Raw genomic sequence first — 17,241 nt, 5'->3', positions numbered from 1 at the left:
ACACGAGAAGTCATTCTTCCGCTCTACTCTGCTCTGGTTAGGCCTCAGCTGGAGTATTGTGTCCAGTTCTGGGCACCGCATTTCAAGAAAGATGTGGAGAAATTGGAAAGGGTCCAGAGAAGAGCAACAAGAATGATTAAAGGTCTTGAGAACATGACCTATGAAGGAAGGCTGAAAGAATTGGGTTTGTTTAGTTTGGAAAAGAGAAGACTGAGAGGGGACATGATCGCAGTTTTCAGGTATCTAAAAGGGTGTCATAAGGAGGAGGGAGAAAACTTGTTCACCTTAGCCTCTGAGGATAGAACAAGAAGCAATGGGCTTAAACTGCAGCAAGGGAGGTTTAGGTTGGACATTAGGAAAAAGTTCCTAACTGTCAGGGTGGTTAAACACTGGAATAAATTGCCTAGGGAGGTTGTGGAATCTCCATCTCTGGAGATATTTAAGAGTAGGTTAGATAAATGTCTATCAGGGATGGTCTAGACAGTATTTGGTCCTGCCATGCGGGCAGGGGACTGGACTCGATGACCTCTCGAGGTCCCTTCCAGTCCTAGAATCTATGAATCTATGAATCTATAGCAGTCTCGGATGATGACCCAGCACATGTTTGTTTTAAGAACACTTTCACAGCAGATTTGAAAAAACACAAAGAAGGTACCGATGTAAGCTTTCTAAAAATAGCTACAGTACTCGATCCAAGGTTTAAGAATCGGAAGTGCTGTCCAAAATCTGAGAGGGACGAGGTGTGGAGCATGCTTTTAGAAGTCTTAAAAGAGCAACACTCTGATGCGGAAACTACAGAACCCGAACCACCAAAAAAGAAAATGAACCTTCTGCTGGTGGCATCTGACTCAGATGGTAAAAATGAACATGCATCAGTCAGTCTGCACTGCTTTGGATCGTTATCGAGCAGAACCCATCATCAGCATGGAAGCATGTCCTTTGGAATGGTGGTTGAAGCATGAAGGGACATATGAATCTTTAGTGCATCTGGCACGTAAATATCTTGCAAAGCCAGCTACAACAGTGCCATGTGAACGCCTGCTCTCACTTTCAGGTGATATTGTAAACAAGAAGCAGCCAGCAGGTTGGTTCTGCAAATTGTAATCAACCTTGTTTGTCTGAGTGATTGGCTGACCAAGAAGTAGGACTGAGTGGACTTGTATGCTCTAAAGTTTTACATTATTTTATTTTTGTATGCAGTTTTTTTTGTACATACACCGCTACCCCGATATAACACCACCCGATATAACATGAATTCGAATATAACGCGGTAAAGCAATGCTCCGGGGGGCGGGGCTGTGCACTCCGGCGGACCAAAGCAAGTTCGATATAACGCGGTTTCACCTATAATGCGGTAAGATTTCTTGGCTCCCGAGGACAGCGTTATATCGGTAGAGGTGTAATTCTACATTAGAAAGTTCAATTGTCATGATAAAGAGATTGAACTACAGTACTTGTATGAGGTGAATTGAAAAATACAATTTTTTTGTTTTTTACAGTGCAAATATTTGTAATCAAAAATAAATATAAAGTGAGCACTGTACACTTTGTATTCTGTGTTGTAATTGAAATTAATATATTTGAAAATGTAGAAAACATCAAAAATATTTAAAATAAATGGTATTCTATTGTTGTTTAACAATCGCGATTACTTTTTTTTATCGCTTGACAGCCCTAATTTGAATCCTTTAATAAATCGGCATTGCCATACTCTCCAGTCTCAGATTTAAAGTGTTTTCCACACTGCTGTCATTTTCTATACAGAGTAATAAGTTGTAATTGTAAATTGGTTTCCTGATAAAGCAGTCAGACAAAACATTTTGTTCTGAAGGAGTGCCTTTTATTAGCAGGTTTTTCCTGGTTACATACTTCTCAACTCACCTTGACTCAATGCCCTTGTATTTTTTTCCTTCTGAAACTCCTTCAAAAGTTCACACAAAAATCTGCAATCTCGAGCAGCTCCCTTCTAGCTTTTTTCCCTTCATCTTTAAGGTCCCCCAGGGCATTTCCCTCCATGTGCAATTGTCAGATTGTGTTGAAATAAAGTATATGTTTAAAGTTTTATACTTCAAACCCTCACATTTTTGCCTGTCTGTTGCATGCACTTGCGATGCCGAAGGGCTCTTTGGCTTTCATGAGCAGGTATTTCATGAACAAGTCTAGAAATTAACAGGTCATTTCAACAGTGGAAGAAAGCACAGCCCTTTGGCTAAAGTGCTAGGCTGGGAATGAGGCATTTTCTACAGGAAGAGAAGTGTGGTCACAGCTACTTTACCGTAGGCAGTTGACAGCCATGCTGTACTCAGTATGACCTTGATCTACAGTTTTATGGACAGTACCTTTATTAATAGATGTAGAATGTAGACAGTATCTATAGACATCTGCAATACAGATCTTTGAATGACTGCTCAGATGCAGGATGCTGCAGACCATGTTCCCATAACGTTTAAGGGCAAATAATGGCTGCCCTGTATGGGAGCACTAGGTGGTATCACTGTGGGTGGAGTGGTAGTGCTGTCAGAAGGGCTGAATGCCCCACTGGGATGTCAGTAGGGTCCTGGGTAAAGATACACCTGGGGAAGTGCTCTAGATAGCTTTACCTGTACCTTGAGATTGCTGAATCAGTTAAGTCTGTGAAACATTAACTGAGAGTCCATTTGAGTATGGCTCAGTTGGTCAAACTCTCACCCCTGGGCCAGAAGGTCATGAATTCCTATCCCACACTGGAACTCCAGCTCCTACTTGGCACAGAATTTGCAGTGCAGGTCTGGGGGTGGGGTAGGACGTGCTGCACTTTGACATACTCCCATCTCAATGAGAGGTTAAACTAAAGTTCCTTCTGCGTGTGTTTGCTGGCTGTCTAGGTGGATGTTAAAGATTTGAGGGCACTTTAAGAGAGTAACTGAGAGGGAGAGGAGAATATCTCAGTGGTCGGACTCTCATTCCCCTCTCACTAAAACAAATTGTAGTGTTAAATAAAAGGAAGTTCTTCTTCACGCAGCGCACAGTCAACTTGTGGAACTCCTTACCTGAGGAGGTTGTGAAGGCTAGGACTATAACAGTGTTTAAAAGGGGACTGGATAAATTCATGGTGGCTAAGTCCATAAATGGCTATTAGCCAGGATGGGTAAGAATGGTGTCCCTAGCCTCTGTTCGTCAGAGGATGGAGATGGATGTCAGGAGAGAGATCACTTGATCATTGCCTGTTAGGTTCACTCCCTCTGGGGCACCTGGCATTGGCCACTGTCGGTAGACAGATACTGGGCTAGATGGACCTTTGGTCTGACCCAGTACGGCCTTTCTTATGTTCTTATGTTCTTAAAGGCGATGTGAGTTATTGTTTAGCATGTTTGCCATGTTACTTTGGGGATATTTGGATGTATGAAGGTTACCGCACAAAATCAAATCCTCTTCTATCCAGTGTACTGTGTATACCATCCTTTCACTGATTGCTAATTGTATTTGGAAGATGTTAATGCTCACACATGTGAAGCTCTGACTGCATTGGGAAAAGTCAGACATGGTTCGTGGAGGTTCTCCACTAATTGTGGTCCATGCTGGGGTGGTGTTGCTGCATTTCAGTGGTGGCTGGATTGAGCACTGTGTATAGTTTGGGCATCCTTCTACGTATGTAAAGCACTTCGGAGTCTTTTGTGGTGGAAGGTGCTATATAAATGGACAGTCTGGTCAGTCTCCACCTTATCGCTTGGTATTTGGACGGGCGTTGCATCTATAGCAGAGATGTTTGGTAGTTGTTCAAACCATCCTTAACAATAGTAGGAAGGAATCCACTAGGAAATGCTACTTAGCTAAGTGGAAGAGATTTTTCAATTTGGGCTCAATGTTGCCAGATGTCCCAGAGGGATAGGACATTTCCACTACTCTAGACTATCTGTTGGACCCTGAAGACCTCATGTGTTTCTCTTAGCTCCCTGTGAGTGCACTTGGCAAAGATTAGTGCCTGCTGAGACCCCTAGTGACAACCACTGTATTTTCACCCATCCAGTGACTGTACATTTTCTAAAAGATCTAGTTAGAACCTTCCTTCTAGTAACTAAACCTGCTCCAACATGGGAACTTAACTTGGTGGTCCTCTTGGTGTTAACCAAGTCACCGTTTGAACCATTAGCTACATGCTTGCTGTCCCATCTATCCGTGAACGTTGACTTTCTAGTGGTCATGACTTTAGTTAGAAGTTGGAGAACTAGGAGCCCATATGGCTGATCCACCTAACACAGTTTTCCATAAGGCTAAGGTTTTGTTGGGACTACACCCAAAATTCACCCCCAAGGTAATCTTAGCCTTTTATCTAAACTAGACAATACACACACCTGTCTTTTTTCCAAAGCCATATGCCACCAATGAGGAGAGGAAACTCCACTCCCTGGATCTATGCTGGCATTTGCACTTTATCTACAAAGACAAAAGTCATTTAGGAAATCACCTAGACTGTTGAAGTCATTGGCAGAACAGATGAAAGGACAAGCGGGTTCTCCTCTGTTAACAGTCAGCTAATACCCCACCCCCACAACATGTGAGAGCCCACTCTACCAGAGCCCAGACAACTTGGTAGCCTCACTTTATGAAGTGCTGCTCTTTGATATCTGTAAAGCGTGTGGAACTCTGCACATACCTGCCCAAGACATTATGCACTAGTTCAACCTCTGCAGCTGATGTATCCTTTGGATTTGCAGTCTATCAGTCATCTATACTGTGTAGGTCCTCGCATCCTCCTCCTAAATGAGAACTGCTGGTCAGTCACCCACAGTAGAATGCACATAGGGACAAGCACTTGAAGAAGAAAGAGAGGTCACTTACCTTGTACAGTAACTGGAGTTCTTCGAGATGTGAGACCCCTCTCTGTATTCCACTACCTGCCTTCCCCTCTGCTTCCAAAGCTTACAGTAGGGAAGGAACTGGAGAGGCAGTCTGTCCGGATTGCCCTTTATGCCCCTGATCTGGAGCATGCGGAATAGAAGCATGCAGGCACGGGCCAGGAGACACTGCTAGCAAAAATCTTCTGATCTCAGGTCCATGGAGCGCATGTGTACCCCCACAGTGGAATACAGGTAGGGACCACACATCGTGAAGATCTCCAGCTGCTATCCAAACCCACACCCTGGACCTTTTGAAATTCACCTGTCAATAGTTATATTGCTGTCTGTCAGTGCCAGAAAGTCATAGAGTTATAAAGAGTGGGACCAGAGGGACCACCAGATCATATAGTCTGACCTCTTGCACGTCACAGGCCACCAATACCACCCAGCACCCACACCCTAAACCCAACAACTAAAATTAACCCAAGTATTATAGCCCTCAGAAAACTAAACTATTGTGCACCACAGGCAGAAAACAGGATGGACCGAAGTGCACCACTGCCCGAGGTCCCTGCAGTGGGAAGGAATTGAATAAGTGAGATATACCCAGATACCAGCAAATAACCCACACCCTGCACTGCGGAGAGAGGCAACTCCCCACCCCCACCCCCAAGGTCACTGCCAATCTGACCTAGGAGAAAATTCCTTCCCAATCCTGCAAGTCTCGTGTGTACACACGTCAGGCAGCCTGACAGTAAAAGCATCTATGGAAGAATTGTGGAGGCTAGTAAAACAGATAGCTCGTACGCCTATAAATGTAAAAAAACAACAAAAACAGAATATTAAGGTTACAAAGTGAAGCTCTCAAAAGTCATGAAATGACAACTTCAAGGTTCCTTACTCAGCCTTGCCTCTGCCCCCTGTATATGTACTACTGTTCAGAGCTGCTTCAGTTGTAGCCATAATTATAATGAATGTAACTATAAGATTAGAGAAATTAGGCTTGATTCTGATTTTTACTTTTCCCTACTTTTATACCAGTCTAACTCCGTTGACTTAATTGGAGGCCCTATTTTTTACACTGGTATGAAATAATAATTAGACCCATTGCTACTTAATTGTAAAGAAATATTCAGGGGTTGACAAGCAATTGCTTTTAATTTACATTAGCTTTTAGTGCTCAAAGAATGATGTGGGACGTATTATTGTTTGGTGATTTTTTTTATCACTTTTTGCTTAGAGTTAGTGGAAAAGAACCATCTTTCTGTTCCCAATTATTTAAAATTAACTCATTTGTTCCAGTAAATTTACTCACCCCTGACTAAGGAGAAATGTCGTTTGCCATAAACAATACCATTGATGTGACCCGTCATAGACTTTAAGGCCAGAAGGGAACATCATGATCATCTCGTCTGACCACTTGCATGTTGCAGGCCACAGAATCTCACCCGCCCACTCCTTTGTTTCACACCAATAAAATAAACACAGAAATATTCAATTATCTTGGGAAATGGTTACAAAACATCTGAATCAATTTAAAGGTCAGAAAAGGGACTATTTCTTGCTATTGATTTTCTCTTTGCTTTATCTCTATAGAACTAATCCTACAGACCTATGAAGTTGATGAATATTTTACCTGTATAAGAGCTGTTAGATGTGTCTTTTCATATATATGAAAAGGAAATGGTCCAGTGCATGAAAGATAACATGTAAAGTTTTAATCTCATTGGTGGTTTAGAAGAAGAATTGTACTGAAGGCCTGATCCCTGTTGAAGCCAGTAGGAGATTTGGGTGCACAATGAATGCTGGATTAAGCCCTAAATTATTAACTGCCATTTTATTGCTTGAGATGCAACATGGTGGCATTTTGTTGTAAGGTGCCAATGTAGATGTAATGATAGAACAATTTGTCCTGCTGGATCAAAATAGGTTGACAGGAACTCTTAAGACACCCTATCCCCTGCAGTGCCTTTCCAAAGTAATAGTGTGTCTGTGTGTGCGAGAGAGAGAACAAAATAGGCATTTACTCGCTAAGGCGCCAATTCAAGAAAGCACTTAAGCACATGCTTAAATCCCATTGACATCAATTGGATCTCAGCAGGTTCTTAAAGTTAAACATGTGCTTAAGTGCTTTGCTGAAGTGTGATCTAAATGCAGACCCCATTTACTTGATATGCTCTCACAAGACTAGAAATCTTCCACTGGCTCTGAACAGAAAATGAATTATGCAATTTTCTCTTCCCTACGCGGTGGAAATTTAGTTCATGGAGAAGTGACCCAATAAAAAATAACCAGCTGCTGGCCAAGTAAATTAGGCCCACCCACTGGGAACCTTTAGGCAATGTTTTGAAAAAGTGGGTGTGTAGGTATAATACAACTTGTTTCTATACCAGCTAATCTGGCACTTTCTAGTTATGTACAGTATTAGAATGCCACAATTGTAGTCAACATCACTATTAATGTAAAATTCCAGTTAGAAAAAAATGCCAAAAAAACCCCAACCTCCATTGTGTGAAAACTCCTAAAGTTCAAAAACTGCAGAATTTGTTTTCTAAAAGGTGAGCAAAAATTAATTCCCACAATTAAGATTTAGTCCAAAGGCAACTTTTCATGCTGAGTTTATAATGGCAAAACCGTTGGATCCTTCATTGCCATTTTCACGTTTTGTGGAAAATTATAACCCTGTGACTATATTTCTTGAATGAATAATGTTAATGATTGTAGATACCTTTCTGACTAAAAAAAATGGGCCCCAATACTGCAGCATTATATGCATGTAAAACTTACATGTGCAAATAATGCAGGTCTAAGGCCCAAGTCAGTGTAATTTTTTGGGAATTATTCCAGATTTATATTGATGTAACTGAGATCAGAATCTGTCTCCGAGTGTGTACTAAAATAGCATCACTTCCTTATCAGGAAAAACACCAAGAAGATGATAAAATTCCATAGTACATTGTGATCTGTTTGTCCAATTTTTTCTTAGTCATTGTGTCTGTGATAACATTTACAAATGAAGCGTTCAGAGTTGTCACAAAGCATAATCCTGAACGGCCTGTGTCCAAATACGTGTGACTCACCCACAAATGTTGTTAAATTCATGACTAGACATCCAAGCTTCCTCTTAATCCTAGTTGCATTTCCATGCAGAGGAAGGAGCCATCAAAAGCGCCAGTGCCAAGAAGTGAATTGCTTTTAAAGAAAATCTCTCCAAATAGAGATCTCATGAGAGCTTCTTATTTCATCAGCACAAGCAGTTTAATTCCTTTGCACCAAAGTCTTAGATTTTCCTATCGGTAAATACTGATATTTCTCCCCCACCCTCAAGAACAACGTATAATGCCACACACACACACACACACACACACACTCTCTCTCTCTCTCTCTCTCTCTCTCTCTCTCTAATTAACACTAAGAAATCCTGGCTTCACGTGCCTATTGTGTGAAACAGCAGAGGAATTTACAAATAATTGTATATTGCTGCAGCATCAGAGCAGACATTGGGTATTCATTCACAGACCTTCTGAATGAAGTATCATAGTGCAAATTGATCCCTATAGAATTCTAACAAGTTGGCAGATTGCCCCTCTTTTTCTAAAACATTTTAAAGTTATGTTATGAAAGGTTCTAGATTGACAATTCCTCAGCCATAGAAAACAGCATGCAATCAGCAGCAGTGCAAGCTTCTTCCATGGTGCCTGTACCCTGACAACACCAAAGGATGAGTAGTTCGGTATCTGAGATTGGTCCATCCTTGACTTCTTTGTGGAGACTGCTAACAATGATGCAGTTTTGGGGAGACTGATGCAGCTTTCTGTGCCCCACAAAGAATGGATTGAGGCTTTGCATATTTAAGTGCAGCCCTCAGTAACAGTGAGGGTGACTAACCACTGCATCTGAAGAAGTGAGGTTTTTACCCACGAAAGCTTATGCCCAAATAAACCTGTTAGTCTTTAAGGTGCCATCAGACTCCTTGTTGTTTTTGTAGATACAGACTAACCACTGGAACAAACTACCAAGGGAAATGGTGGATTTTCCATCTCTTGATATATTCAGATCAAGACCGGAGGCTTTCTAAAGATGTGCTTTGGTCAAACAAGTTATTGGGCTCAATACCAGAGTCATTTGGTGCAATTCTGTAACCTGTGTTATACAGGAAGCTATAATAGATGATCAAATAGTCTCTTCTGGCCTTAAAATCTGTGAACTAGTGGTAGTGATTTTTTGTCACTTACTGGCCTGCTTGCGATAGATTTGTAGCTGGAAGCAAATGTTGCCAATTCTCTGAGCCCCCCACTCCTCAAGAATGCCTTTTGTACTTTTAAGGGGTCTATTATAGAACAGCATCAGTGGAAGTTTCCTGGTGTTCGCTGGCGTGTGGAGAATTATTTTGCTTGTGAAGTGAGAGCCCATTAATGTTTGGTTTTGTTTGTTTTTTTATTCCAGGTTGTCAGAGCTGCCGAGGAAGCTGCTTCCACCCTGGCCAGTTCCATACACCCTGAACAGTGCATCAAAGTGCTCTGCCCCATCATTCAAACGGCTGACTACCCGATTAATCTAGCTGCCATCAAAATGCAGACAAAAGTCATTGAAAGGATTTCAAAAGAATCTTTACATCAGCTCCTTCCTGATATCATCCCTGGATTGTTACAGGTACACAACCTTGCATGAAAGGTCTTATCTATTAGTATTAATCATCATCATCATGTTTATTTTGGTTGTGGCGAATGACCAACCGAGAAGAAGGCCCTGTCGTGCTAGCACTGTACAAACACTAAGAGCAAAGTATCATTCCTTTCTTTCTAATATCTGGTTAACAGCATATATGGGAGCTTCTAAAACCAGAATCTGGTGCATTTGGATTTAAATTTAAAGCAGATTTGTAGTTCTCTTTTTAGTCTTTATCATTGTCTTCATACTTTAGTCTAAGGAAGGGAAAATCCAATTCTTGTTGAGTTCAAATTCTATCCTTGGAAACGTGCATGGCTCCCAATGACGTTAATTGCAGCCAAGGCCCATGCGTAACCAAGGGCAGGATTTAGCTCCTGTATTGTACAGGCTCTGTACATCCTAAACAGTGACCCTCACACAGGTAGATCACAGGTTCTTCTGTCATTCTGCTGAATCGCTCAGAACTCGGCTGTAAGCCTGTGTCGGACCCAAATAGGCTGTGAAGCCCTCCTCACTTCCCAGCACCCTGAACTTTACAACCAATTCATATTTGGACACCTATCATAACCAAATAGGAGCTGGGTGGGGTAGAGGTGTTTTTTTGCCAACACTAAGGCAGGGCATTGACATTACAATAATTGTGGTTTTCACTTTCATTGGTGACTGTGTGGGAATGGTGATCCATTTCTATGCCCACACACCAGGCAGGCAGCAGTGCCGGGCACTGTGGTTATGCTAGAAAGGAGAAAGATAGAAATCTAGGGAGAGAGTAAGGTAGGATGACATCTGAGGGTATGTCTACACCCAGCCGCTAGTTTGGCGGCTGGGAATCGAAGTTCTGGGTTCGACTTATCGCGTCTTGTCTGGACGCGATAAGTCGAACCAGGAAGTGATCGCCGTCGACTGCGGTACTCCAGCTAGACGAGAGGAGTACCGCGGCGTCGACGGGGGAACCGCGGCGTCGACGGGGGAGCCTGCCTGCCGCGTGTGGACCCAGGTAAGTTCGAACGAAGGTACTTCGAACTTCAGCTACGTTATTCACGTAGCTGAAGTTGCGTACCTTAGTTCGAATTGGGGGGTAAGTGTAGACCAAGCCTGAGAGAGTCACAAGGTTGACTATGGAAAGAAATGCATTCTTGTGGGGGGTTGGGCCTGTAAGGCCCCACTATGTCGTAGGGGAACTTGGACGAGGAAACCTTCATACAGAGAATAAGCATAAGAAATGTCTCAAGAAACTGAAAATAACATTTAATCCCCTCTTCAACCTCAAGAGCATTAGAGTGATGTCAGAGCTTTACCCTATGCTATCCTTCCGATACCATCCCTACCATTGCCTCAGCCCCAGCAGTGTTGACAACTCTTGCAATAGTTGCTGTTTTTCTTAAAGCCCCACCTCCTGGAGTCAGGTGATCACAGGAGAATCTTAGTTTTCATTTTAAAAAATGTTTCTAGCGCTTGTTGTGGAGAAGCTTGAAAAGTGACCTGAATGTACCCAAAAGGCGTAAAAACTGTAAGGCAAATAAAAAGAACCCAACATTTATTATTTTTTGTAATCTCATCGTTTTTAAGCCGGTCTCGTGATTTTTGGAGACTAACTCATGATTTTTGAACTCTTAGTGTTGACAGTGACCTTACCACCTTAGAAATCTATGCTGATCGTGCAGATCCTTTTCTCATATTTGTCAAACCACTTTGTGATCCTTCTGGATGGAAGATGTTATATGAACAGAAAGTCATTGTTGCCATCATTCAGCCGGATGATGTTGGTGCAGTGCTTTAAAGATAACAATGTCAAGTATACTAGTAATCAGTGTACCACAGTGAAATGTGTGTGAATAGCTCAGCTGCAATGACTGTGATCCCTACATCCTAAAAAGCAGAATTAGTTTGAAGGTACATTCATGGGATCTGTTTCATTTTCAAGTTGCTGGATAAGGATCTTGTTGTACAAGGCCAGGGTCAGGTTATGGCCTACAGGCACACCCCTGTATGTTACAGGAGGAGTTTCTCAGGCAGAATTCCAGCTGACTTGGGCCTGGTCTACACTGGGGCGGGGATCGATCTAAGATACGCAACTTCAGCTACGAGAATAGCGTAGCTGAAGTCGACGTATCTTAGATCGACTTAGAGTTACTTACTTTGCATCCTCGTGGCACGGGATCGACGGCTGCGGCTCCCCCGTCGACTTTGCTTCCGCCTCTCGCCGAGCTGGAGTTCAGCAGTCGACGGGAGAGCGATCGGGGATCGATTCATCGCGTCTACACTACACGCGATAAATCGATCCCCGATAGATCGATCGCTACCTGCCGATCCGGCGGGTAGTGTAGACGAACCCTTTGTCAGAATTCCTGGGTCTCCGAGGAAGCACACATGCCAATGGCAGCTCTGCCCTGTGTAAATGGAAGCAGCCTACATTTCTGCTGGGCACTGCCAGCTCTTCGCTATGGGACAGTGGTCACTCCACAGCCACCTTGCAGCTGACCCCTGTGCAGGGCATTAGTGAGGGGAAGGCTCTTTGCACTTCCTTTCTCCCCCACTTTGTGCGCCCCTGCAAGGCCAGCCAGAATCTGACACTGGCCAGAAAAGGTTAGTTGGAACAGATATACTAGCATAGCTCTAATGGCAAACCTTCCTAGTGCTGACACGGCTTATACTGGCAAAAAAAAGTGCTTTTGCCGTTATAGCTTCTACCAATTTCCCGAGTGAAATAAGATCATCTGGCCAAAGCACTTTTGTGCCAGTGTAACTGTATCTACATTGGGGCTTTTGTCGGAAGAGAAATGTTACCAAAAAAATCACCCTCCTAACTGACATTGCTACCTTGGAAACAGTTTCTAGTGGAGACCTGCTCCACCTGAATAGAGTAAGGAACCGTGACTTTACAGGATAAACCTAAGTTACGGTATCAAGGTTCTCCTCCTTTTGTTCTCTTCGAACAGAAGCGCTGTTGGAACACGTAGCATAAATACTTAAGTGCAGCTAAGGTTATTCCTGATGTCAGAGCGTGTTGTGAAAACGAGACTGCACAGCCCTGCCTCTCTCTGGAGTCCTGTCCTCAGAGATATTTTGTGGCTTTCATTTTTCTAGTAAATTTCAGTCATAGAGTCAGTGAACTCCCTCCTGGCTTTCAGTGACTGATTCACCCTGCACGAATGTTGCAAAGCCAAGACAGTAATGTGTATGGAACCCAAACATTTTTTCCAAGGTAGAGTCTGCGCTCCTCCTCTAATCAATCGTCTTGTCAGTTTTCCCACAGTCTCATGAGGTGAAGCCTTCTGACATCACAATTACATTTCAAAAGGTCTCTTAGCCATTACCTGGAATAGGCAAAAGGCCCTTGTCTCATGTCATTCATCAGTACAACTTCATTGTACAGAGCTTGTTATCTGAAAAACAATTCACAGGCTTAGATACAGCTACAACATTGAAATTAGAAAAGAAATGGCATGGGGAATGGTCAAAAGAGGATTTCAGATGAGACCAGAAGGAATGGAGAACTGACAAGGCAGGAACAGAGACACCCTGAGCATTTCTCTTTTTGTAAAGAGAGACACAACTAAAGGATTCTTCTGTCTGAAAAAACTGCCCCAAACAGTATTTCAGGGTGGGGTCAGCCTTGGGCTGGGGGCGCACAAAGAGCAACTACTGTCACGTGCCTCAGTATGATTCCTGATCTTCCCTCCAGTGCCACATAGTGCTGCAGTTTTGTTATCGTCACTTACTTTATGGAATAAAAATTCAAATACAATTAAAGGAATAAACATACAGGTCAGTGTATGGGAGGTATGGGGATAGAAGATTCAATTCAGGTAATGTTATCTTGGGAAATTTGATTTGTCATTCGTTTGGGCTGTGTTCAGTTAGCTATGACTTTTTTTAGTCTGGTTGTCAATATTTTCCGCCTTTTTCTATCTGACTGCTAGACCAGCTGGGTATTATATTTCCCATTCAGCAAGATCATCTGGGATAAAGGATGCTTTAAACATCCCTTTGGAACAAGTTGAGATCCAATCCCAACAGTCTTTACTCAGGCAGAATTCCCATTGAGGTTATGAGAGTTATGCTGGAGCAAGGGCTGCATATAATAACCATTGCAGAATGAGCCCTCACATTTAGTGATCGGCCAGCTCCAGTTTACATGCTAGTCTTTGGCCACATTTTATTTGTTTCCACCTTTCATTGCAAATAACCACATTATAAACACTAAAAACTAAATATAACTCCACCCTGGAACAGATTCATCCCTGGTTTAACTCACCTAGCTTCCGTGGGGTTGCACTAGAGATAAGTTAGGCCTTTTGTCTGTTGGGCAATCAAATACATACTTACATTTTACTTACCCATTTTATATTTGTCCATTCCTTCTACTATCATTGAGGTAACGAAAAGACCCTGTAATTTATGATTAATGATCAAAATCATTCAAGATTGTTTCACAGGATAAATTATTTCAGACCTTTCCGAATATTACAAAATGAAATCGCACACAGTCATAATTACCTTTAAAATCCTGTCTTTTGTGTCTGGCTACAAAGTTCAACTTGTTATCCAGCATCTTGTGTCCGGTGTGTGATGTTTTGGATAATTTTCATTGTAATTAATAGACAGACACATAACACTAACAAGGAATTTTGGATTAATTAAAGTTGCCAAAGGCCTCATCTGCACATAAAAATTGTACCGCTATCCCAGTAGTATTTGTACTGCTATCCCAGTATAGTTAAAGCAGTGCAACCTCACTAATGTAGATGTGGTTATACTGGTAAAAAGAGTCCTTTGAGTATGTGTGCACTGCAATGGGAGATGTGATTGCAGCTTGGATAGACAAACCCGTACCCGCTTTAATCTAGCTAGCACAGCTAAAAATAACAGTAGAGATACAGTGGCCCAGACCCTAGCACAGGCTAGGAACTCAAGTCCATACCCAGGGCTCCAAGTGAGCTTGTCCATGCAGCTGCTCCTTCACTGTTCTTTTTAGCCATGCTAGCTAGATCAAAGCTGGCACAGACATGCCTACCCGAGCTGCAGTTGCATCTCCCGTTGCAACTCAGTCGGGAGTGGGGCGGGGGGTAATTTACAAATTTAGAACAATATTTAGCTTCCTTCCTCCCCTAAAAAAGCCACATTTTAATTTGTTGGTAGAAATCTGTGCTGGCCCCTCAGTAAAAATACCAGCCCTGCTTGGGTGAACGCTGCGAAACGACATGCCAGCTGTAGCATGCAGTCCACCAAAGTAGCTGTGTATCTGTTACTCGTTGCTGTTCATTGATCAATGATCACTTGAGTGCAGAACTAGCAGCATGAGCCATAGAGCTGCAGTGGCTTGATGGATAGTCTGAGGTCTCTCCCGTTTTTAGAGATGTGGCCCACTAGCCCCAAGGAGCACATGACGTACTGTCTCAAAGTAGTTCCTGCCTGAAGTTAATCAGAAAGTGTATTGTAACGTAGCTCATCTGAACAGCTGGGCCTGGCAGATATGCAGAGGACATAGCTTAGCGTAGTATGCTTTCCCTATTTCAAAATAAATATTACATGCATAAATGAATTATCTTGAAAAAACCTACCTTACATTGTTTGTAGTGTCGTAGCCGTATTGGTCCCAGGCTATAATAGAGACAAGGTGAGTGAGAGAATATCTTTTATTGGACCATCTTCTGTTGTCTCTTTCACCAACATCTCACCCACCTTGTCTGTCTTAAAAAGACACAATAGTAGTACACAATATTAATAATTTGCACTTTATAGCACCTAGCTGCCATGGTGGTTTGAGTGCTACAAACAAATAGCTTCCATTTGAGGATCCTAATGCACTTCACAAAACAGCCTTTGGGTCCGATCCTGCCAAACTCATGCCATATCAAGCTTTTAAGGTCTGATCCAAAGGCCATTGAAGTCAATGGAAAGACTTAGACTCTGTATTAGCCAAATTCTTCCTTCTGTCACCTACTTACAACCCAACGGGCATCAATGGGAGTTTCTTCTATATTTGTGAGGACAGAACTGAGCCCTCGGTGTTAGTTTAATCCCTTTATGGATCCAGAACTCACTATGAAACTTCATCACAGATGATAGCAGTAGAAAGAACTCAGATCCAGCAAAATACACCACTGAAGGTACAATTCCTCACGAGCCTAATCTAGAGCCCATTACACTCAGTGAGAGTCTTTCTGTTGATTTTGTAAAGCGTTTACCAGCCCATTAGTAAACTGATTGGAAAAGATCTTGGAAAGTGTCCTTTGATTTGTGCAACCTTTTTGTTTCTCCTGGTCTAGGGGTACGATAATACAGAGAGCAGCGTTCGCAAAGCCAGCGTGTTTTGCCTAGTGGCAATTTATTCAGTAATTGGAGAAGAACTGAAACCTCACCTCGCACAGCTCACAGGAAGCAAGGTACAATGTTACAGCCTCTTGAATATTTTCTACTAGGTAACTGAACGGCGTGTGCTCTCAGCAACTGAAGGCTTGTCTTCATTGCAGGCTTAGCTCTCTTGAGTTCACCCCTCTCTAGTTTAGCCTGGCTTGATTTAGAGCAGCCACACTGCAAAACAACCCTTGAGCAGCACAGAGTGTTTGGATTAGCAGCACGGAGTAGCTGAGACCCCCACTGCCTTACTGGCTTGAGCATTGGCAACACTCAAGCTTCAGTCCATGTTTGTGTATGCACAGGAGTCAGGTTAGGGGCAACACTCATGACAGCTCGAGCTAACAGTGCAGTGAAGACAAGCCCTCAATCCAGCGCTGTCCTGCATACAAGAATTAATTGGCTATACCACATGCCCCTGCTGGCTTGTGTCTTCACTGACTGTGTGGTATCAAGAACATTTCATAATATGTAGGCTACGGCCCTGCAGTCTGTTCTGTGTGAGTGGATCCCTGCGCCTCTACAGAGCGACAGACAGGACTCCTACCCACACAGATCAGATTGCAGGATCAGGGCCATGCCTTGAAAAATGCCAACAATGAATGTAAAAATTCAGGCCTCACTGAAGTGGGAGTTTTGCTATTCGCTGCAATGTGGACAGGATTTCTCCCCAGATATTTTCCTGCTACCAATTTTTTTTTTATTTTAGTAACTATCTGTTTTCATGTTATCACCTCATTTATACTTTGATCCTTCATGGGCAGATCCCTGCCCCACACAGAGCTCACTGCAGGATCCACATTTAAGGGTTTTGCCCTAATATTTCCAGTGAACTTTTGCTGTCTTTCTTTTCTGGATTATTTGATCTTCTTCTAACTTCTTTTATCTTCCAGATGAAGCTACTAAACTTGTACATAAAGAGGGCCCAGACCACCAATAGTAACAGCAGCTCATCTTCAGATGTTTCAACGCACAGTTAATGGAGATATCTGGACATGTGTGTAGACTTAGAAGCAATCAGCGGTGCCTCTCAGAGACCTTTCTGCTACCCTTTCTTCATTGGCACGTCCCATCAGCTAAAGGAGGCCATGCAGATATTTATTGCAATCAGTATTTTAGTCCTTTAAAGCTTTTATGTAGACTCTTATTGGTACTGAATGTAAAGGAAGCAAGGCCTGTGTTGCAGTCCTCATTTAAGAAAAAACAACCGTAGAAAGCCATACTTAAACATATTGGTATAGCCAGCTGAAATCTTTACCATATGTTTAGGTTGCAGTGTTTCAGAACTGAGTCCAAATAATATGTTCATGCTTAAAAGCGAAATGAGTCCCTTTTTTTAGTTAAATTGACACAAAGTTTTGTTTTTTAATGTATTAATTACCTGCTGTGTGAG

At 42.5% G+C, this 17,241-nt stretch overlaps 1 protein-coding gene across 7 annotated transcripts in view; it reads left to right on the top strand.

Moving 5' to 3' along the window:
• CLASP1 (cytoplasmic linker associated protein 1) overlaps positions 1-16,828 on the top strand; it is a 246,796-nt gene extending 229,968 nt beyond the window's left edge. For all 7 annotated transcript variants that reach the window (XM_065413102.1, XM_065413101.1, XM_065413097.1 and 4 more), the window contains 3 exons: positions 9,264-9,470; positions 15,761-15,877; positions 16,742-16,828. In XM_065413102.1, coding sequence (XP_065269174.1) covers positions 9,264-9,470; positions 15,761-15,877; positions 16,742-16,828 — 411 coding nt within the window. The remainder of the gene's footprint in view (positions 1-9,263; positions 9,471-15,760; positions 15,878-16,741) is intronic.
• The last annotated feature ends 413 nt before the right edge of the window (positions 16,829-17,241 follow it).

Source organism: Emys orbicularis, chromosome 11 (genome assembly GCF_028017835.1).
Source record: "Emys orbicularis isolate rEmyOrb1 chromosome 11, rEmyOrb1.hap1, whole genome shotgun sequence".
NCBI lineage: Eukaryota > Metazoa > Chordata > Testudines > Emydidae > Emys > Emys orbicularis.
Note: the sequence above shows the minus strand (reverse complement) of the source record. Positions and strands in the feature narration are given on the sequence as shown.